This window comes from Myxocyprinus asiaticus, chromosome 24 (genome assembly GCF_019703515.2).
Source record: "Myxocyprinus asiaticus isolate MX2 ecotype Aquarium Trade chromosome 24, UBuf_Myxa_2, whole genome shotgun sequence".
NCBI lineage: Eukaryota > Metazoa > Chordata > Actinopteri > Cypriniformes > Catostomidae > Myxocyprinus > Myxocyprinus asiaticus.
Genome location: NC_059367.1, coordinates 23,661,816 through 23,685,549, shown reverse-complemented (window position 1 = coordinate 23,685,549; position 23,734 = coordinate 23,661,816). Strand labels below are relative to the sequence as shown.

Here is a 23,734-nt window from a genome sequence, read left to right as displayed (position 1 = left end):
CCGATCATGCCCCACTCCAATGGCTCCACCGCATGAAAGATACCAGTGCCCTGATCACCCGTTGGTATCTGGCTCTTCAGCCGTTTAAGTTCAAGGTGGTCCACAGACCGGGGGTGCAGATGGCTGTCGCCGACTTCCTTTCCAGGAATGGGGGGGAGTGGTAGGCAGGCCGGATGCCGCCCCGGCCTGAGTCGGGCGGTGGGGATATGTGGCAGCGGGGGCATGGTCAAGCATCTCTCCGGAGAGAGAGAAAGCGGTAAGGGCGCTTACACCTGAGTTAAATTATGTCTAACACCTGTCTCTAATTTCAATGAGCACGGGGAGAGCGGCATAAATAGAGCCACACAGCAGTTAGAGGAGAGAGAGAGCCTGGGCACGGACTATGAAGCCAGAAGTTTTTATGATTACAAATTGGAGAGTTTATTTTGTAAGCTAGTTTGTGGATGTTTTGAGACTGTGTTTTCCAACAACGTAAAGCCCTGAGAGTGTGTTTGTGCTGCACTGAGGAAAATAAAAAAATGCCTACCTGAACCAGGAAATCTGCTTCTTGCCTCCTCCTTCCACTGAGAAGTGTTACACCCCAACATTGAGCATGGCCTTTAATTCTTCTCAAATCACTTTTTTTGTGCTCGGGTAATTGGTAGGGATGACTTCGTACTACTACCTCTGGGTTTGTTTCGATATGGTGTTCTATGAGGTTTGTACGATCGGGAAGGGGTGAGAATACATAGGAGAATTCTCTTTGCAACTGGGCGACATCCGTGATTTGCGATGGTGAGAGGTGGTCTCCGCAAGTGCCTCGATTGGCTTTTAAGTTCACCTCCGGCCGAAGCTCCTCCCTCTCCATTACCACTATCGCCAAAGCCAAGGGGACCACCTCCCTCCATGGTTTTAAGAGGTTGAGGTGGTAAATTTGCCGTGCTCCGCCCCTATCCATTCGTTTAACCTCATAATCGACTTCCCCAATTTGCCGTGTGACCTCCAAAGGGCCCTTGCCACTTTGCGAGTAATTTAGAGCTTGATGTGGGTAGTAATACAAGGACTTTACTCAAAAGGTAATTTATTTTACACTCAAAAAACTTGCTTTCAGCAGACTGTCAACACACACTCTCTCTGGGTTTGTGTGCATGTGGGTAGCTCTCTCTCCCCTCACTGGCATCTGGCTTGCTCTTAAAACCTGTCTCCACTCTCACTGCAATGACAAACAGCTGTTAGAGACAATCATTGCCAGGAGATGATCCTTACTGTTCTCATCTCCTGATCTTGCTCTCCATTCACAAGCCGGCTCTCAACCACGCACCCACCACCACAATAGTGCATTTATTTAAATAGTTAAATGTACAGTACCACTCAAACTGAAATAAATCTTTTATTCATTGAGATTAAACATCATCACAATTCTTCCACCTTGACCCTGCTGTCCTCTTGGACTTTAAAACACATTCAGTTACAGTTTATAGTACATGTTCAAATGGCCCTGAGACTGTTTTTTCCTTGATACGTTTGCTTAGAGGAGAGGTACCGATAATCAAAATGTCTAAACATTAATTCATCTTACCTTTCAAAGCACCATGTATTCAGAATTAATTACATCTATTCACTTCGATTTGACATGCCCCATCTACCCTGTCAGCAATATTCAACTCTCAGTCTAACTGTTGAATTTAGCTTCGGGTTTCATACATTTTTTAGAAGGAGGCCAATAGGAATCAGATTTGTTGATAAAGGATTATCTGTTGGAGTGTGCATCCAGCACCCTGTGAAAGAGTCAGGTCCAGAATTTTTCATGAGATCACTGAAGTGGGTAATTAGTTGTGAAAACTAATCAATCAATATTCTGTGGGAATAGACTCATCATACACACCCAAAATAAAGTGATCTCTCTCACATAGCCCTACACACCAGTATTGCGGATTAGCTAACTAAGAGTAGTGATGCTGCTAACGAAATTTTTCAGTGCTTGACAATAGCTCAACTATTTTCAGAATAGTGTAGCTTTTCCAGTAACAAACTACTTTTTGTAACGCTTAATGGTGTATAAGTGCTTTTTGTCACATTGAAATGTGCACGCAGTAAAACAGTCAAGGCAGTAAGCAAACGCACTCACCTAAACGGCCTTGTATCTCTCAAATGTAGTGTTGGGAAGACCAAAACATTTGAGTGAATCTGTTCATGTGGGTGGTTCATGAAAATGAACCTGTTAAAATAAACAATTCAATCAGTTTGTTTCAATGGTTCATTTAAATAAATCAGATCAAATAATCGATTCACTGATCAACAACAATCATGCCACAGTCGAAATCACTGAGATCACATTTTTCCCCCCATTCTGATGGTTGATGTGAACATTAACTGGAGCTCTTGACCCATATCAGCATGATTTTATGCATTGCACTGCTGCCACACAATTGGTTGATTATATATTCGCATGAATAAGCAGGTGTACAGGTGTACCTAATTAAGTTCTCAGTGAGTGTATAATATAATATTAAGTTTGGCTGGGTTCCAAAATCAACAGTGTAAATACAAAGTTGACCAAGGATAAAGCTGACCAAAAAGAGAGACAAATTATGTATTTGGAAATACTGTAGGCCTTATATTAAACAATTTATAAAGTTTTCATGTCACTCTACTCCTGTGCAAAATTTTCCGTGTTTGACAAGCCCTAATACAGACAAACTGTTAATTATTTGTATGACAGTTAATTAATTGTCAGCCAAATTTCATAATCGTGGCAGCCCTACTAGGACGTAACATAAAACCAATAACGTTGAAAGCAAATACTGTATATGAACTACAGCACAATCAGCACAAAATGTCAAAAACAGATTTTAGAATCCAACTGACTCTCTCTTAAAAAAAAAAAAAAAAAAAAAAAACATTTCCTATACATTTTGTAAAAAAAAGACTTATTTTTTCCTTTTTTGCTTTCCATCTGGATGCACCACTACTACAGCATTTATGATCCATTTATCATATTTACTATACATTTTACTCTGTGCAAGAAATAGCTAATAAGTAACAAATGGCACTCAAACTTAAGCAAATGTCCACTACTAATTTTATTTTTTTTTTACAGGCAGAACACTTAAGGTAGGCTTTTTAGGGAACTTTTATTTAAAATAATCATAAAATAAAAAAAATCACAAAGCAAGTTCATCATACTAGACATGACCAAAACACACACAGACACACATGCACGTATTTTAGCAAATCTGCACTTGGAAAAGTGCAGATATGCTAAAATACATAATTGTTTGTCAAACTGTTTATGATAGTATTATATAAAAATATTTTTTAAGGCCTCTGATTAGTGGCCCAGGGAGAGATAAAATGGCTGTCACACATTCAAGCAATGTTTTTCTATTTATAGAAATTTTGCATTTGCTGCATTTGCGTATGGCAGTTGCCATACCATAGCATGCAGACAAAGCCGGGAAAATATATGCCTCATTAAGATGCAGTTTGCTTATCACTTCAGTCTGTGTTGGCCTCGTTTCCCCAAAGCATTTTAAGCCCAATTATATCATTGAAACGACCATTCGAATCATCATGTTTCCCAAAAGCATTGTCATTGAAGTATTTGAAAATGGTCATAGATCTAATGTTCTGGAGTAAGGGCATATCTGACTTATGCAGACACTTGTAGGACAATCGCAAAATTACACCTCATACAATTTAACGTTAATGTCTTAAACTTTATGCACTATGCAGACGTATACAGTGTGACCATGATAATTAAATATTTTATTTTATTTATATTTAAATAGAACATAATTATAAAGGTCTACTTGTATCAATTAACTTACATAGGCCTATTTTTTATCTAATATATAATAATATATAGTTTAAAATTACGGCATAAAATAGATAAGAAAAAATAGATAAGAAGAAAATAAAAATTGATAAAATAATTTAATAGCATAAATCAATAAATGACTGACACATATTTGTGTGCAGGACCAAAGTGACCACATGATTGAATTACAAATTAAATTTAGAGGGAATTGAGATCTTTTATATTATGCACTTGCAATAGGCCCACTGCCAACACGGTAAACATATTTGTGTAAATGAAACACTGAAAACATACTTAGGATGAACAAAGCATTGATTGTGTAAAAAATAATAGATCTTACTGTACTGATCGTACAGTAATAAAAACAAAAAATATGTTAAGTTAACTAGTTTAAGATAATTACTTTAAACCTTTCCTAGCTTGGTAAATTACATGTAAAATTTGTAAAGTTATGCGCCAAGTTATGTGTTGGTTATTCAAGGTTTTTTTTTGTTGTTGTTGTTTTTTTATGCCATTCCCTACTTTTTGTGAAACGCCGCCGCTGTTTGCAGTGTCCTGTTTCTGAGTGTTGCATCACCGTGGTAATTTTTTCAAATCAAGTTCTATTTAATGTTGTCACCATAATTGTTTAATTTCACCCTTAGAGATCTTCATTTCCGTGCCTGATAAATAGTGTTCTGATTGCATAAATAAATAATATAATCTGATAGTTATATAAAAAATATTTTCTTTCTTAAATAGCTTCAATATTGTTGGCTACGTTTTGTTAGTAGCTTGAAGTGTAGCTTTTTTTTTTTTTTTTAAGAGTATAGCCAAATGTACTTTATCTACTAAAGCTTGTAGAACGGGAAGTTACAGTTTCAAAGTAGATCCCCCAAAACTGATACTCACACACTCACCCACACAATCAGTTCAAACAAGCAGTTTCAAATGCCCTTCTGTGGTGTTTCATGTTGTGTTTCATGCAAATGTTCACTATAGTGGACATATCTTTAAAAGTCATTTTTAACCATTTGTGGGTTTGACTATTTCATAAGTGTCTATGACTTGTTCATAACATGTTTCCCTGCTTAAGGTATGACAATTAAATGATTGTGGCAAAGAACTTACAAGTTGCCCTAGATACAGCTGTGTGATATGAGAGAATGCATTTTTTTTTTTTCTGTTGCCTGTAGCAAATGACTGTGAATACTTTACAGAGATCAGTTCTGCAAGCAAGGACATTTCATTATAACAGCAGTTCACATGTGAGTCAGTGATTATTGCAAAATCACTGAAAAGCCAAAGCTAGAACACCATAATTTGAGCTATTTGTCTCTGATTAGAGACTTACTGTATGTCATGCAGTAATTAATTAAAAATGTAGATGGTGTAACTATAGAGCTGTGATATGAAATCATTCTGAATTCCCAGCTAACAAATCTTTGGCATTCAGCCATAACGTGCTGTCTTCATTATGCCACTTGCTCATATGAAAAACTGCTCCATGACATAATCAAACTTTCATTTAATTATTATGATTTCAGTAAGTTTTGCATTGTATCCTCAAATTTATGAACTGTTCCAACCTATACAGTTCTATACTGGATCTATACAGTTGTTCTGCATTAACCCCCTGATGCATGAATTATTAAATCGCCATGGGAAAAATATCTGATTGTTTTTTCAAAATTATTATTATTATATATTATCATTCATAAACTTTTTTTTTCTTACACATCTGTCCTTTGCACTAGAAGATCATTTTATATATTACATATGTACTTGCTGCATCACCACTTTCATCAGCCTTGTTGAATTCATGTTGTCATAAATAAAAAAACACTATGACACATAAAGAGGACAGTCATTTAGTTATGAACAATAGTCAAAGGTAATTACCCATGACTGTTTAAAAATGGCTTTTTAATATATGTCTACTATAGTGGACATTTGCATCAGATGATTAAAATAACATATAAACATTGATAATTAAAAAAAAAACAAATATGTGCTTATACTGACTGATAGCTTTGGAAAATTAATGAATTAACTCTTAATTTACATCAAGCAAAGCACATACTGGCCAGTTGCTATGTCCTATGAATATCTCTGTGTGAATTAACCCACATTATTCATTTAAAATCTTAGGCAAACACACGCAAAGAGCAGGGGAGGCAGTATCTGCTGACGTACTGTTAGTGGTTGTGTGAGAGTCAGTTTGCTCCGAGCCTCTGAATCACAGAGCATCTCACACAAGCAAGCAGCAGAGGATTTTTCCAAGAAAACATCTGCAAAACTGCCATATCTGATTCTTCAGTCACATCTCTCTCTCTCTCTCTCTCTCTCTCTCTCTCTCTCTCTCTCTTTCTCCAGCTCTCCTTTGTTTATTATTATTTTCCATTCCACAATCTTAATCAGTTTTGTTCTTTCATTTTTTGTTTCTTCTGTAATTTCACTCTCTTTATCTGTTTCTCATCTGTTGTCTGTTCCTCAACCTTTTTTTTAATTCTCTCTTTATCTTCTCAAATCCTGATGAACGACTCAACCCTGCAATTCCTGCAAGGGCAGAAATCTGCAAACAGAACGTCTTTGCTGCCTTCTAATGGTAGTATTGCGGATCATCCAGCAGGGGCGCTGTGTGAGCAGGTGCAGATCCAGGTGGAAGTTTTTCTCACCTTGGGTATCGTGAGTCTACTGGAGAACATCCTCGTCATCTCAGCAGTGGTAAAAAATAAGAATCTTCACTCTCCAATGTACTTTTTCCTGTGCAGTCTAGCTGCAGCCGACATGTTGGTGAGTGTTTCAAACTCTCTGGAGACCATTGTTATTGCAGTACTAAACAGTCGCCTTTTGGTAGCCAGTGATCATTTTGTGCGTTTGATGGACAATGTCTTTGACTCAATGATCTGCATTTCACTTGTGGCATCCATCTGCAACCTTCTGGCCATCGCTGTTGACCGCTACGTTACGATTTTCTACGCCTTACGCTGCCACAGCATTGTAACTGTACGAAGAGCACTGGCCGCTATCGCTGCAATCTGGCTGGTGTGCGTAGTTTGTGGGATAGTCTTTATAGTCTTCTCGGAGAGCAAGACTGTGATTGTGTGTCTGATTACAATGTTCTTTGCCATGTTAGTGCTCATGGCAACTCTCTACGTACACATGTTTTTACTCGCCAGACTTCACGTCCAGCGAATTGCCGCCTTGCCCCCAGCGGCAGCTGCTGCCGGCAACCCTGCCCCACGTCATCGTAGCTGCATGAAAGGAGCAGTAACAATCACCATCCTACTTGGGGTGTTTGTGTGCTGCTGGGCACCGTTTTTCCTCCATCTTATTCTGCTGGTGTCCTGTCCACACCACCCACTCTGCCTCTGCTACATGTCCCACTTCACAACGTACCTGGTCCTCATTATGTGCAACTCTGTGATTGACCCACTCATCTATGCCTGCCGCAGCCTGGAGATGAGGAAAACCTTCAAGGAGATTCTCTGCTGTTTTGGCTGTCAGCATACACTTTGAGAAAGAACCACACAAGGACAGACACATAAGAATGCCTGATTTGAAATAAGTCATGGATGCAGTAAGGGAGTGTTTACCTGAAATGGCATCCAGAAACTCAAGTCTGCCCTGATAAGCTGGATTGCAAGTTTTAGCTTGTCTCCCTGGCTGCTCAGGCTGGTCTGTTTTCTGGTTTTAGAAGGGCTCTTTTCAGCTGGTCAGATTGGGAGACCAACTGGCAGTCCAGCTAAACCAGCTGAGCACCAGATCAGCCAGCTAGGGGAACAGCTCAAACAGCCTGGCCAGAGAGAACAGCTTTAACCACCTAAAACCAGCAAACCATCTTAGGCTCGTCAAAGTTTTGGTGGTGAAGGTAGTGGTAATGATGCTACACAGCCTGAGATAGGAAAGCATATAAAAGCAGACTACACCATTTTAAAGAACTTGAATCTTTAAAGTTGTGAAGCATTATGAAGGAAATGAAAACCTCAGATTCTATTACATGTAAAAAGTGAGGAGGGCAGACAGAATGTGACCCAGTGCTTTCTGAAAATGGCAGATCAATTATGTGTTAGTAATGCTATTTATGTATTATCATGTCTATAGTATATTTCAGGTATCTGTGGTACAGCAGTGTTCTGTCCATTCTGTCTGATAACTGTGTTTAATGCTGCTGAAGTAGAATCTTTGGATTTGCAAAAAATCCTGAAACCAGGTTGCTTTTGGAATAATTTGAGTTCATCCCCTGCTGAACAAACAAACAAACTGCATGGTCACCAGCATAATGTGTATTTTGGTTGCTGGTTCCCAGCTTGGGATGCTGGTGTTTCAGCAAATCTTCTTTACTAGCTTAACTAACAAGACTTCCGTGGACAACCAGTTTTACCAGAAAAACAATGCTGGTCCACTTGCTTTGCGAGCTAAGTTTATCTTGTGAGCAGCATGGCTTTGTTGGTCCAACAGCTACACCAACCATCATAAAACAGCCTGGATCAGCATGGAAATTCATGTTGGTTCAAGGTTTTTTTGTTTTGTTTTTTGCAGGGCCATTCGTCGCTCAGGTGTCAACTCTGGCTTCTCACAGACCAGTTGTCAGAATCAAATTCAAGATGGATTTTACAATTTGCCATCAAACTCCACCTAGCAGCTGCAGTCAGCTAATGTCAATTAGTTTGCTCTCAAAGTTTCAAATTTCTCCATCATCACCATACTCAGTTGTGGAATGTACCCTCAATAACAAACTGCAGATTCACTATTTACTTTTCGATACACCTTTTCAAAATTCACCTACTTCACCGTCAGTCAACAAAACAAGCATTCCTAACTATGTCATTTGACTAAACAGCACCACTCCACAGTTGAGCTTAGTACTACAATTTTTATGTGCACTGAGTGGTCTTATTATTTAGTTGACTTGTATCTCAAGTCTCACTGCAATGGTGTTTACATCTATGCTTGTAACTGTATTAGTGCTTCTAGCACATTAGCTTTAAGCACAGGTCGTTTTAGCACTTGACAAGTTGTTACATGCACAAGTAATCTGTCACTTAAGGAAAAACATAAATGTAAAATATTATATTTTCTTTAAATGTATGTATTGTGAGAACAAATCAAAGCTCTTTTCTGTCAAAAAAAAAAAATATGATTATCTCAGTATAAAAACAATAGAATCACACAAGTGTATGTGAGCATGTTTGTCTGTTAATTTGAATGTGTGATGTTGTGCAGATGTGCCTCTGATTTTTTTTTTCCTGAAAATTATCTTCCTGTTACAATTCTCACCCTAAATATGTTTTTCATTATAGTTCACACACAATATATATATATATATATATATACCCTAATGCCATCCCAGATATGTATGCCTTTCTTTAATCTGCTGAACACAAACAAAGATTTTTAGACAAATATTTCAGCTCTATGGGTCCTCACAATCCAAGTGAATGGATTCCAAAAATTTGAAGCTCCAAAAGGACATAAAGGCAGCATGAAAGTAATCCATTCGACTCCAGTGGTTAAATCTATATCTCCAGAAGCGATATGATAGGTGTGGGTGAAAACTATACATTTTTTACTATCAATCTCCTCTTTCACATTCTTCTTTTGTTTTTGGTGATTTGCATTCTTTGTGCATATCGCCACCTACTGGGCAGGGAGGAGAATTTATGGTAAAAACTTAAATATTGATCTGTTTTTCACCCACACATATCATATCGCTTCTGAAGATATGGATTTAAACACTGGATTCATATGGATTACTTTTATGCTGCCTTTATGTGCATTTTAGAACTTCAATTTTTATTTACCCATTCAGTTATATTGTATGGACCTACAGTGCTGAAATACTCTTCTAAAAAGATTTGTTTGTTTTCAGCAGAAGAAAGTAAGTCATACACATCTGGGATGGCATGAATGTGAGTAAATGAGAAACATTTTCATTTTTGGGTGAACTATTACTTTAAAATACTAACTTTTAATACCAGCTAATTTTTTAACTCTGGAGCAAAAATTATGTGAACTTAAGATGAACAAGGATAATAATTAGCAAATGGAAAGGCTATCCTCAAACTCAGTCATTGTGGAACTATCCAAATATTTATTTATTGTTCTGGTTAAAAAAATAAATAAATAAAAAAGGCTTTAAATGTTTTTTAAAACAGAGAGAGAGAGAGAAAAGAAAATTGGCTAGATTTTCTGCCATATAGAAAATACTGAGCAAGCTTGTGTGGTTCAGCTGATTAACATTCTTTCTGATGTCAAAGTCTGTGTAACACTGAAGCATTGATTTTTATTTATTTATTTATTTATTTATTTTTTGTCATCTTTTAAAATCTAACTAATCTTGCCATTTAGCAAAATTATTTTCCTTTGTGTTAATTAAAGCAACATTCAAAGCTTGTCTTTGTCAATAAATAAATGCATTCAGTCATTTTCACCATTTACCAACCTGACACCAAACAAATAAATAATGTTGTTTGTCATGAGTTTCCAAATTCTGTGTGCACAATCCTGCCTTGCTCTAAGATGAACCATAAAATGAGAAAAATCTCCCAATGAATGATCAGTTAATAGTTACCTCTCTGCATGCAGCATAGAATTCATAAAACAGTGGATCTTGTGAAATATTGTTGTGATGAGCAGTGTAAACATTGAGTTTGATCAATGTGTGGTGTGGCCTCCCCAAGCATATTTTAGAAAGAACTACACTGCCAAATCAAAGGAAATTTCAGAATGGCACATATGTATTGTGGGTCCATGAGAGTCTAACTATTTAAATATACTGAGATTGAACTGGCTATTTTGAATAAACTGGCTTTAAAAATCTTTGTCAAAAAGAGTCCCAACACATTAATAAAAAATGTCAGTTGCTGAAGGCAAGAATGACCTTCAGAATAAAAAGTGTTTGATGATGAACAGGGCACAGGCATTTTTGCATAAAGCTCAAAAGTATCCAATTATGGACAGTCTTATGATGAAAATGAGTGATACTCAAGTTTAATAATGTACATTGACTCAGAGACAAACCAGCAGTAAAACGGCTACAACAGTAGCTTGTTTCCTGCTACATGAAATGTGTTTTAATGTCTTGAGCAATAAACAATATGTATAAATTTCCATTAAATTCAAATGTAGGAAAACATCACAATTCCTTATAGAAACAAACCAAAAATATACTTGGTTTAAACCAAGCAGGTCTAGTACCCGGAGAAAGTTATCCATTAGCATTACTATTCATCTCAATGGCAGCTGCTTGGCAGGTGCAGGACTCCCTGGAAGTACATTATTTAATATCTGCCATAAGTCCATTTCATGCTTTTAAGGGCCCTCAAAAATATGACAACATTAATTCCATCAGAATGCATGACTTTTAATGGCTGTCAAAAGAAAAAGAACACTTTTTGGAGCCAGATGGTGTAGTTTCAACATCTACCATCAGAGGCTAACAGGGCCATGTTAAGAGTTAACATCTAGTGGCAGAATGAAAAATAAGAGAAGGACAATAATATCAGAACTCAACTGAGAATGAACAGTCTGTCTCTGGTTATTTTTATGGTCCGAGCCCATTCATAGAGTGTAGTGCTTTAAATAACTGATGATGCAGAGTGAAGATCTAATCTTGCCTTCCCACTCTCCGGCCCTTGAATCATAAGGGACTTTTTGGAATAAAGGCTCTAATTTTGATAAATACTCAAAATGTAATATGTTTTTTTTTTTTTTTTTTTTTTTTTCTTTTTTTTAAGAAACATGGTTCTTTTGAAGTTCACAAAGTACATTCACTAATATATAATTATAAAAAAATAACAATGTCCAAACTTCACATATTCTTTGCTACAAACTATAAAAAAATAACCATACAGGTTTGGAATAACATAAAGCTGAGTAAATGACAAGTAAGTTCAGTTAGGAAACTCTACATGGGGCGTCTGACAGGTCGAACAGGTGCACCTCGTACTACGCACCCAATCAGAAGCTTTTCCCTTGTGTCAAAATATATAAAGCTGCTACTTACCTCATGCAATACACCAGGAAATGGCTACAGCAGCGCATTATGTGTAGCGTTATCCCTCCACCTCCCCAGCATCACTTGTCTAGATCTGCTTTACTTGGGGCTTTATCTTGATGTTGGTACAGTAGCAGCAGCATGTCTCTTCTGTCTCAGCAGTATCATGTTTTCATGCCAACAGCAACAGCATATTGACTCATGTCAAGCAGCAGCATACATTAAGCAAATCTAGTCCGCCAAGACTAAGCTAACTTCGCTGTCATTATAATCAATAAAAATCTTGAATCTATCTCTGAGAGTTGTCCTAACTGTAATGACAGAATTTCTATTTTTAGGTGAACTACTTTTTTAACTGCTCCCTTTTTGAGCATAGAACTGACAAGGACATACCCAAAAATAAAATGGTTGTAGTTCATGAACCCTGGTCTTTGGAGGCTTTTGTCCAAAGGTCAGTATTAATGAAAGAAAAAATCTCAAATTTATTGCAAATTAGGCTAACAAATATTTTAATGTAAGAATATACTATATATACTGTATTTCCACAACCTAAACCACAATGAAATCAAAGCCCCAACCCACACGTACATCTCAGAATTGTCTGTTTTAGATCTTTTTATCTGGAAAGCATCACAATCTAATTAACATCCGCTAAACATCTTTAAAAAATCAGATTTACAAACATTCTATATCTTAAAGATACAGTATCAAAGACATCTTTTTAATGTCTTATTGACATTCGAGAGGAAACCTCTTAATATAGACGTATTGCAGATGAGTTAACAACATTAAAATGTCTTACAGATGTAAACACAGACATCAAATAGACGTCTGGAAGATGTACGTGTGCTATCAGGGAAGTCCTACCATGTTCTAGCTCTAATCTGAGGGTAATAACTCTCCTACTATGAGTTTTATGAATCATTTTATAAGATAATTTCAATTGAAATTTCAAAAAGCTTACTAATAAGCACATTCATTCAATTCATTAACAATATGCACACATTCATTCTTTGTATAATGACTTATATGCTGAAAACTGCCCCATTAATTTGTTTTTTTACGAATTTACGAATGACATTACAAAGCACCTACTGTACATAAAACGGTGAATTTCGCTTAAAGGTAAGTAGTGTGCAACCTTGGAAATTACTGTCGGTAGGTATAACATTTCTATAGTAAAATAGTGGGCAAATGCCGCGGTTTAGCTACTTTCATGTGACATGGGACTGATACTCTTAAACTGAACTGTTGAGTTGCTGATGTGTGGTGGTAAATAATTACTGCTTAGCTTCTATGAAACATGAGTCCTGCCTCAAAAGACATTGACGAGTGGTGTTAGACCACCGATATGCTATATAAATGTTCACTTTTTTAAAACTATTATGGAATCACTGCAACAATACTGTATAATGTCAGTTAGGCAGCGGTGCATAATGGACTGCATCAGAACAGGGGTGCTTGGCCATATCTGAATATTGGGGGGAACATGTCTTTGTGGTTACAGCCCTGCACACGATGTGTGTAATATGCATAATTTATGCTTTGGTGCAAACTCCAAAGCAAATGCAAGATTTAAGACCACAGGAGTTAATAATAGCACAAAACTGAATTATGACTATGTTGTTCTGCATTTATTATGGCTTTAATCCTCCTAACACACACACACACGTTGATGCGGCTATCCTTATGAGGACTCTCCATAGACATAATGATTTTTATACTCTACGAACTATAGTTCCCTATCTGTCACTCACTCGATGTTGTGTCGATATAGTGACACTAGGGGTCACTCTTGGGAGCCCCAAACACCACATGTGGGTATAAAAGGAGCTGGTATGCAACCACTCATTCAGATTTTCTCTTCGGAGCCGAGCGGTTCTATTCATTGAAGCTGAATTCATCCGCGAGTTCATTCACCTCATCTGCTGGATTTTACAGCGCATTTCAGCGGCTTCTCCCCCTCTGCACCTGTGGAGTGCAGAGAACGCCCCTGGGCGCTTCGGCAGAACAACAAAAGAGTATATTCTAAAAAAAGAGTATATTTTCATTCTAAAAGAGTGGCACACACGGAATGTCTTTTTAAAGATGCCTTTCAGTTTGTGTGTTATTCCTGGTTGCAGTTGTTATATCTCCGCTTCTGATGGCCACGATCGTTGTCTTACGTGTCTGGGCGCTGCCTACGTGGAGACATCGTTCATGGATGGGTCTTGTCCTCATTGCGAGAACATGACCATGGAAACATTGCGGTCACAGCTTGCATTCGTTAGAAAGCAAGCCACCCCAGCAGCTCCCTGCCTTGGTCCTTTTACCTACGGGTATGAGGCCGTGCCGGATAGCACTGGGGGTGATATGGGGACATCAATGGGACCACCTCCGCCGGGTATCCCCCCACGGACCTCCCATTCCTCAGCACGCTCGCTTGCCCCGGTCAGGTGCTCAGACGAGACCGCCGGCTCTTCTCAGGGCGAGTTCGACCTCTTGTTCGGAGCCCGGGAAGTCAATGAGTTATCGAGCGCAGCATCGGAGAACAGGCTCGTCCAGTCGGACACTGAGGCTTCGACTGGGCTTCCTCCTTCGGGACGCAGAAATGACAGACATGCTTTCCCGAGCGGCCATGAGCGTCGGGCTAGAGTGGAACCCTCCACTCTACCTTGAACCCTCGCAGCTCGACTGTTGGTTCCTGGGCTCGGGGCGCCGCCCACCTTTTACTGCTCTCACTACCCTTGATGGGGGAGCGGCCAGGGGGTATTTGGTGATCCCCCAGGTGGGTAAAGTGCTCGCGGTGCACTTGTGTCTCCAGAGCACTGCCACCTGGCACGGGCGCCTGAAGCACCCATCCATGGCCTGTAGGTTTACATCGTCCCTGATGGCTAGGGCCTGCGGTGCCACTGGACAAGCCGCCTCCACCCTGCACGCCATGGATCTCCTGCAAGTACAACAAGTCAAGGCACTAAAAGAACTGCACGAGGGTAGTTCTGACCCGGGATTGATACAGGAACTGTGCTCGGCGACCGACCTTGCTCTCTGGGCGATGAAGGTCACGGCGCGGTCTCTTGGGCAGGCGATAGCCACCCTGGTGGTCCAGGAGCGCCACCTTTGGCTCAACTTGGTTGAGATGCAAGAGGCTGACAAGGCACGGTTCCTTGACACCCCCATCTTCCAGTGTTTCATTTTCTGCCACATGCCCAAGAGGCTGAGGTACCCAAAAGTTCAACAAAAGAGTGGTTTTCTCGTTTCCTGGGTCACATGTCCAGTGCACACGGCCGTCGTCACGACCACCATCCACCGTCCAATTTTTGCAGGTATGGCGCTCCAGCGGCGGAAGCGATTCCTCCTCCCCCCTTCCCGGCCAATCTTATGGTGGGCGGCAGGAGCCAGGTAAGTGCTTTGATGTCCCTGGACTCAGCACAGCCATGGGGCTCGAGTCCCCTCGACGTGGCACCTCGAGCTCTGCCCTGCCACGAGATCATTCCCTTGGTCCCCCTTGCCCGGAGTTTGGGCACGTGGCTCGCACTTTCCAACCCGTCACGATGGCTGACACAGACCGTCCGACTCGGCTACACGATTCAGTTTTGCCAGGCGCCCGCCCAGGTTCAGCGGCATCCGCTTCACCTCGGTGAAGGGCGAGAACGCCGCTACCTTGCGTGCGGAGATCGCTACCCTTCTGCGCAAGGGCACGATAGAGCTTGTCTCTCCAGCCGAGATGAAGAAAGGGTTTTACAGCCCTTACTTCATCGTACCGAACAAAAGTGGTGGGTTGTGACCAATCCTGGATCTGCGAGTACTGAACCAGGCTTTGCACAGACTCCCATTCAAGATCCTTACGCAAAAACGCATTCTAGCGAGCATCCGGCATCAAGATTGGTTCATGGCGGTAGACCTGAAGGATGTGTACTTCCATGTCTTGGTCTTAACTTGACACAGACCCTTCCTGCAGTTTGCCTTCGAAGGCCAGGCGTACCAGTACAAGGTCCTCCTCTTCGGCCTGTCTTCACGAAGGTCTTCACGAAGGTCGCCGAGGCAGCCCTTGCCATGCTAAGGGAAGTGGGCGTCCGCATCCTAAACTATCTCGACGATTGGCTAATCCTAGCTCACTCTCGAGAGTTGCTGTGAGTACACAGGGACCTCGTACTCCGGCACCTCAGCCGACTGGGGCTTCGGGTCAACTGGGAAAAGAGCAAGCTCTCCCCGGTTCAGAGCATTTCTTTTCTCGCTGTTCTTGATGACAGCGCTCCTCACGAACGAGCATGCACAGTCGGTGCTGAACTGTCTGAAGGCGTTCAGATGGAGGACAGCAGTTCCAGAGGCTCCTGGGGCATATGGCATCCTCAGCGGCGGCCACACTGCTCAGGTTGATGCATATGAGACCACTTCAGCACTGTCTTCAGACTCGAGTCCCGAGATGGGCATGGCGCCGCGGGACACATCGTGTGACCATCACGCCGATCTGTTGCCGCCTCTTCAGTCCTTGGATCGACCTTGCATTTCTACGGGCAGGGGTTCCCCTAGAGCAGGTCTCCAGGTGCATTGTGGTTACAACAGATGCCTCCAAGATGGGCTGGGGCACTATATGCAATGGGTACACAGCCGCCGGCTCCTGGACTGGCTCGTGGCTGCATTGGCACATCAACTGCCTAGAGTTGTTGGCAGTACTGCTCACCTTGCGGAGGTTCCGGCCATTGATCCAGGGTAAGCACATGTAGGTCCGGACAGACAACACAGTGACAGTAGCGTACATCAACCATCAAGGCAGTCATAAATCGCCCGCCGTCTCCTCCTCTGGAGTCAGCAGCGCCTCAAGTCGCTACAAGCCACTCACATCCCAGGCGACCTCAACACCGCAGTGGACGCGCTGTCACGTCAGGTTACCCTCAGGGGAGAGTGGAGACTCCACCCTCAGGTGTTCCAGCTGATTTGGAGTCAATTTGGTCGAGCACAGGTAGACCTGTTTGCTTCCCTGGAATCCTCCCACTGCCCGCTTTGGTACACCCTGACCGAGGCACCCCTCGGTATAGATGCGCTGGCACACAGCTGGCCCCCTGGACTACGAAAATATGCATTTCCCCCAGTGAGCCTACTTGCACAGACCCTGTGCAAGGTCAGGGAGGACGAGGAGCAGATTGTCCTAGTAGCACCCTACTGGCCCACCCAGACGTGGTTCTCGGATCTCACGCTCCTCGCGACAGCTCTCCCCCGGCGAATTCCCCTGAGGAAGGACCTTCTTTCTCAGGGACGGGGCACCATCTGGCACCCGCGACCAGACCTCTGGAATCTCCACGTCTGGCCCTTGGATGGGACGTGGAAGACCTAAGTGGCCTACCACCCACGGTGGTAGACATGATCACTCAGGCTAGGGCTCCCTCTACGAGGCGCCTGTATGCCTTGAAGTGGCATCTGTTCGCTAAGTGGTGTTCTTCCCTACGCGAAGACCCCCAGAGATGCGCAGTCGGATCAGTGCTTTCCTTCCTGCAGGAGAGGCTGGATGGGCGGCTGTCCCCCTCCACCTTGAAGGTGTATGTAGCCGCTATTTCGGCTCATCACGATGCAATAGATGGTAAGTACTTGGGGAAGCACGACTTGATCATCAGGTTCCTGAGAGGTGCTAGGAGGTTGAATCCCTCCAGACCGTGCCTCATCCCCTCGTGGGACCTCTCTGTAGTCCTTCGGGGTATACAAGGATCTCCCTTTGAGCCCTTGGAGTCAGCTGAGCTTAAGGCACTCTCTTTGAAGACTGCCCTCCTAACTGCGCACGTAGAGCTTTAGAAGATCCGAGTGTTAGGTTTATGGACTAGTTTTGGCCACTAGAGGCCCTCATTGTGTTTCATTTCAATTTCCCGCTATTGTATCATGTGTTATTGTTCTCACCTGTGCCTGATTTTCTGTGAGTGTATTTAAGTTGCTCTGTTCCTCTGTTCTATGCTCAGTGTTTGATATGTTGAGACCAACCTCTCCAGTCTTTTGGTAAATCCCTCTTGTGATTGTCTCTGGATACTTTTGCTCTGTTTGATTTTCTGACTTTTGCTTTTTGTTGTCCAAATTTTTTCCCTTGAATTTTTTTTTTTTTAATTTTTTTTATTTACCTTTTTGGGAAACTCATTTCCCCTTTGAGGTTCTAAACCCTCTTTTGCTTTTTTGTATTGACTCCTTGGAACTATTTGGAGTTTCTATTTTGGAATTATATCATTTTTCGCATTGACTTTATGGAACATTTTGGGATCTTCTGTTGGAATTACTTTATCATTTTTTCTATTGACTCTTGGAATGTTTTGGAGTTTCAGTTTGGAATTACTTTATGGATTGTTTTGGAATTACTTTCTGGACTAATTAAAAAGATATTTAGTGTATTCCCTGACTGAGCTCTCATTTCTGCAACTGGGTCCTCCGCCTCCGCCTTCTCCTACATTCAGAATTCACAGTCTAGTTCTAACCTTGGTCCTTACACCGAGCAGCTCTTTGTCTACTTTGGTGGACAGCAGAAAGGAAGCGCTGTCTCCAAACAGAGGATCGCCCACTGGGTCATTGATGCCATCGCAATGGCATATCAGGCTCAGGACATGCCACCCACTGCGGGGTTACGAGCCCACTCTACCAGGAGTGTGGCGGCCTCCTAGGCCATGGCCAGTGGCACCTCTTTGGCAGACATCTGCAGAGCAGTGGGCTGGGCAGCACCCAACACCTTTGCGAGGTTCTACAATCTCCAGGTTGAGCCGGTCTCGTCCCGTGTAGTGGCAGGCACGAGCAGGTAAGTTCCGGGACAGCTGGCCGGGTGTACCGCTTGAGCATAGCGCCTTGTGGTGAAGACGTGCACTCTTGACTCCCAGTCGTGTTCACAGACTATTATCCCTGGATGAATTTCTTCCTTAGCCCTCTGGCAGTTGAGTTTGCAGAGAAACTCGCTGCTGGCCCAGTATGTGCGCTAATGAGACCCTGTAATGAAGTAGGTGCTCCACATATGCTGGTTCCTCGAAGGCGACCCCATGTGATATCTTCCACAGAATCGTTTCCCTGTCAGTAAACTGCATCTTCCTTGGGCAGAGGCCCCTCTGCCCCTGGTCGCCATGCTTTGTAGAAACTCCTCCCCCTTCGGGTAGGACCTACCATGGGACCTCTCCACATGACATACTTCCGACAAGACTCTGTAAGACCATGTGACGTATTCCACTCAAAATACCCCCCCCCCCCCTTTTGGGCGGGGTGTGGTCTCTGCAGTGTCTTCCCCTTGGGAGGGACACCCCCCGACATAGACACTTAAGGCTCCAAGTCGCTTAATTCCTCTGTTTTTGGGGAGAAAGGAGAGGAAAACAGGCCTCGGCTGGGCTAGCCTGTCCCTATTGTTGGGCAGTCGACTTGTTCCCGAAGGACCGTTTGACGCTCATAAGAGCATTGGGGGAGGTTACATGACAGCCTGGTGCACTGGCTACGAGGCACACAGCGGTCTGCCCATCTTGCACCGCCAGTTCACGTAACACAGTTCAGCTAGTTGTGCCGTTTTGTATAGGGACCCCTAGTGCACGTCAGACAGGGAACGTCATGGTTACTTTCGTAACCTCCGTTCCCTGATGGAGGGAACGAGACGTTGTGTCCCTCTTGTCACAACGCTGAACTACCCACTGAAATGGCCAGGACCTGGTCTCGGCTCCTCAGTACAAAACCTGAATGAGTGGTTGCATACCAGCTCCTTTTATACCCGTATGTCCGGGGGAGTGGCATGCAAATTCCATTCGCCAGATCCCATTGGCCTTTTTTAAAAAAAGCAGAGGTGTTTTGGGCTCCCAAGAGTGACCCCTAGTGTCACTACATCGACACAACATCTCATTCCCTCCTTCAGGGAACGGAGGTTACGAAATTAACCATGACGATTCTATCCCCTAATACTAACCCTACCCCTAAACCTAACCCTCAGAAAAAACATTATGTATTTTTAATTTTTTTTAAAAAAACATCGTTTAGTACATTTTTTAAGCGATTTGAATTATAGGGACACTAGAAATGTCCTCGTAAACAACATTTATAGCGTAATACCCTTGTAATTACCAGTTTGTAACCTAAAAATTTTTCCTCGTAAACCCCAACCCCACACCACACCACCTCCATTGCACAGCAGGGGGAATGTCATGGAGTTTGAACACACATGAGCAGCATTACTGAGTTCATTAGAGATGGCAGAAATCCTATGACAGTGATCTGAGAGATTCTCAACAGGACACAGAAAAGAATATCTGAGAAGACATGAATTATTTTTTCTGGACACTTTGAGGCCCCTGCAGCTAAATGAAAAAGGAGAAACTCTCAGAATGGGATTTTTCACTCTATAGCTCCTCAAAGAACCCATCAACTACACTAAAAACAGGGTCGTCAGCAGTGGTGTGACCGCACCTACCCATAAAAATATTGTCCTTTGTTTAATATTGTTAAACAGGAATGTCAAGGTCTTTTTCTTTTGCTCATAATCTTCTCTGCTTTCTGAATCTGAAATACATTTAAAGTTGTTCCTACTAAAGAAACAAATCAAACGAAACTCTTATTTCCCTCACATGTTTGACATCCATGGAGCAGACTCTTCTTTCGGATTCTGAGGAAGTTCTGCAAGCTTCTCACATTGGCACTGTAAAGAGGACACGCTCGGCACGTGTTGCAGACACAACAGTGTAAATCTTAATTCTGAAACATGTTGTCACCGCAATCAATGAACACAAGAGGGAGCTATTGAATCGTTTGACATTGCACGTTACAAATTCAGCAAATAAATGACATGCCCTTCAATTCACTGCCATCTACTGCCAACACCTTAATTGTCTCTCCTTTGCATTTGAAAATATTGTCAGAGTTTAGAATTTGCCAGATACAAGGAATTTGTCTAAATAACATCAAAACAAATGAAACTGAAACTCCCTATTTTCAGAAATGTGCACCGTCAGAACCTTATTTACACTAGTGCCATTTACATTTTTTTAAGTGAATGACACTGAGGCTGTGAGGGACAATCTTCGATGGGTTGTAGCCTACTGTTGTTTATGGTTTTTGGGTCATTCCACTGACAAAACATCTTTCCAAGAAATTTCAGTAGACAAAAAACTCCAGAAATGTGATAGGAGCTTTAAACAGCTCATTAAAATGTCTGTAAGTCTATCCTTCAAAGCTGTCATTCATGTCGAAAATCAGTTATGGCGCTTATGTGAAGAAGGTCTATGAGAAAACGAATAGTATTGTAGAGGTTTTAAGGAGATAACAATGTGCATATTTTGTGAGTAAGATGAGGTCTCTGAAGAGATGTAAGCAAAGTCTTAGTTTATGGTAGATACAGTTGAAGTCAGAAGTTTACATTTAGGTTGAATTTCATATTAGCTAACTATAGTTTTGGCAAGTCGTTTAGGACATCTACTTTGTGCATGACATGAGTAATTTTTCCAACAATTGTTTACAGACAGATTGTTTCACATTTAATTGTCTATATCACAATTCCAGTGGGTCAGAAGTTTACATTCACTTACATTCAAATTAACTGTGCCTTTAAGCAGTTTGGAAAAGTCCAGAAAATGATGTCAAGCCTTTAGGCAGTTAGCCAATTAGCTTCTGATAGGCTAATTGTCTAATTGGAGTCAACTGGAGGTATACCTGTGGATGTATTTTAAGGCCTACCTTCAAACTAGTGCCTCTTTGCTTAACATCATGGGAAAATCTAAAGAAATCAGCCAAGACCGCAGAAAAAAATAATTTGTGGACCTCCACAAGTCTGGTTCATCCTTGGGAGCAATTTCCAAATGCCTGAAGGTATCATGTTTATCTGTACAAACAATAGTACGCAAGTATAAACACCATGGGACCACGCAGCCATCATACCGCTCAGGAAGGAGACTTATTCTGTTTCCTAGAGATGAACGTAGTTTGTGTGTGTGAAAAGTGCAAATCAATCCCAGAACAACAGCAAAGGACCTTGTGAAGATGCTGCATGAAACAAGTAGACAAGTATCTATATCCACAGTAAAACGAGTCCTATATTGACATAACCTGAAAGGTTGCTCAGCAAGGAAGAAGCCAGTGCTCCAAAACTGCCATAAAAAAGCCAGACTACAGTTTGCAAGTGCACATGGGGACAAAGATCTTACTTTTTGGAGAAATTTCCTCTGGTCTGATGAAACAAAATTTGAACTGTTTGGCCATAATGACCTTCATTATGTTTGGAGGGAAAAGGATGAGGCTAGCAAGCCGAAGAACGCCATCCCAACCGTGAAGCAAAGGGGTGGCAGCATTATGTTGTGGGGGTGCTTTGCTGCAGGAAGGACTGGTGCACTTCACAAAATAGATGGCATCATGAGGAAGGAAAATTATGTGGATATACTGAAGCAAAATCTCAAGACATCAGCCATGAAGTTAAAGCTCGGTCGCAAATGGGTCTTCCAAATGGACAATGACACCAAGCATACCTCCAAAGTTGTGGCAAAATGGCTTAAGGACAACAAAGTCAAGGCCATCACAAAGCCCTGACCTCAATCCGAGAGGAAATTTGTTGGCAGAACTGAAAAAGCATGTGCAAGCAAGGAGGCCTACAAAACTGACTCAGTTACACCAGTTCTGTCTGGTGGAATGGGCCAAAATCCCAACAATTTATTGTGAGAAGCTTGTGGAAGGCTACCCAAAAAGTTTGACCCAAGTTAAACAGTTTAAAGGCAATGCTACCAAATTCTAACAAAGTGAATGTAAACTTCTTACCCACTGGGAATGTGTTGAAAGAAATAAAAGCTGAAATACATCATTCTCTCTACTATTATCCTGACATTTCACATTCTTAAAATAAAGTAGTGATCCACAGTTAAGTGAGTTTTCTAAAATTAAATTTGAGGACTTGTGAAAAACTGAGTTGAAATATATTTGGCTACTGTGTATGTTAATTTATGACTTCAACTGTAGCTATAGCCTGGGGGAAGATAGTTAGTAGGTAGCGATTGGTCCTGAATTTTTAAGCTCTCTCAGACCTGGCATCGACTGAAAAGGAAGATACTTGCCAGAACAAAAAGTAGCCCGGTGTGAGAGGTTTTGATTTTTTCAGCCCTGCTTCTCATTCTGGAGGAGTATAGATCTGTGAGGGAAGGAAGCTGGCAGCTAATTATCTTCTCAGCACACAGTGCTCCGTAACTTTACCTTGAAGCGCGATGATGCAGAGCTGAACCAGACAGGCATGGAGAATAAAATAAATGAATCATTGCAATCTATAACTACAATAATTCTGTTGGCAGACTTAAGCTATTTGCAGAAGGTCAGCAACACTGCATTCATGCAATGTCCAGACTATTTTCTTTTCATTATTAAAGAGATAGTTTGTCCCAAAATGAAAATTCAGTCAACATTTACTCATGTTTGTGTTGTTCTAAGTTAGGGAGAATGTTGGCCTCATTTAAAATTTAATTTTCATTGCATCTTTTTTGCCTTTAATGAAAGTGAATGGTGACTGAGGCTAACATTCCATTGAAATATAAAGTCATATGGGTTTGGAACAACACAAAGGTGAGTAAATGATAGAATTTTAATTTTTGGGGGACTATCCCTTGCACTAGCTAGGTTTTTTTTTTAATTTTTTTTTTTATTTATTAAGAATATTCATATACACATATTTTTACTTTTAGAGGGACTTCCCTAACGCCAGCTAACTCCAAGCCTTATCCTACTCCTAATATTTCACCTAACACTTACCCTGATATATATACACTGCCTGGGCCCAAAACATTTTGCAGTTTGGATTTAAATAAGCAGATACCTAAGAGCCTATGATTGGATTATTATTGCAATGATTAATATGTTTCAGCTGGCAACAATTATTTTAACCCTAACTGATGCAGTGTGAAGCTTCTCATTTCTTAAACAAACATGTCAGAAGACGTATCCTGTGGTCGTGGAAAAGATGTTACTGTGTTTCAGAAGGGGAAAATTATAGGCCTGCATCAAGCAAAGACAAC

General features: G+C 41.4%; 1 protein-coding gene across 1 annotated transcript; it reads left to right on the top strand.

Annotated features, from left to right (window-relative positions):
* The first annotated feature begins 6,217 nt into the window (after positions 1 to 6,217).
* LOC127414931 (melanocortin receptor 3-like) lies at positions 6,218 to 7,300 on the top strand. The gene has a single exon (XM_051653341.1). The coding sequence runs from the start codon at positions 6,314 to 6,316 to the stop codon at positions 7,298 to 7,300; it is 987 nt and encodes a 328-aa protein (XP_051509301.1). The 5' UTR covers positions 6,218 to 6,313.
* Positions 7,301 to 23,734: the final 16,434 nt, after the last annotated feature.

Bases quoted from the DNA above. Each gene is read 5' to 3' on its own strand.
- LOC127414931 (XM_051653341.1), top strand. From the start codon at position 6,314: ATGAACGACTCAACCCTGCAATTCCTGCAAGGGCAGAAATCTGCAAAC.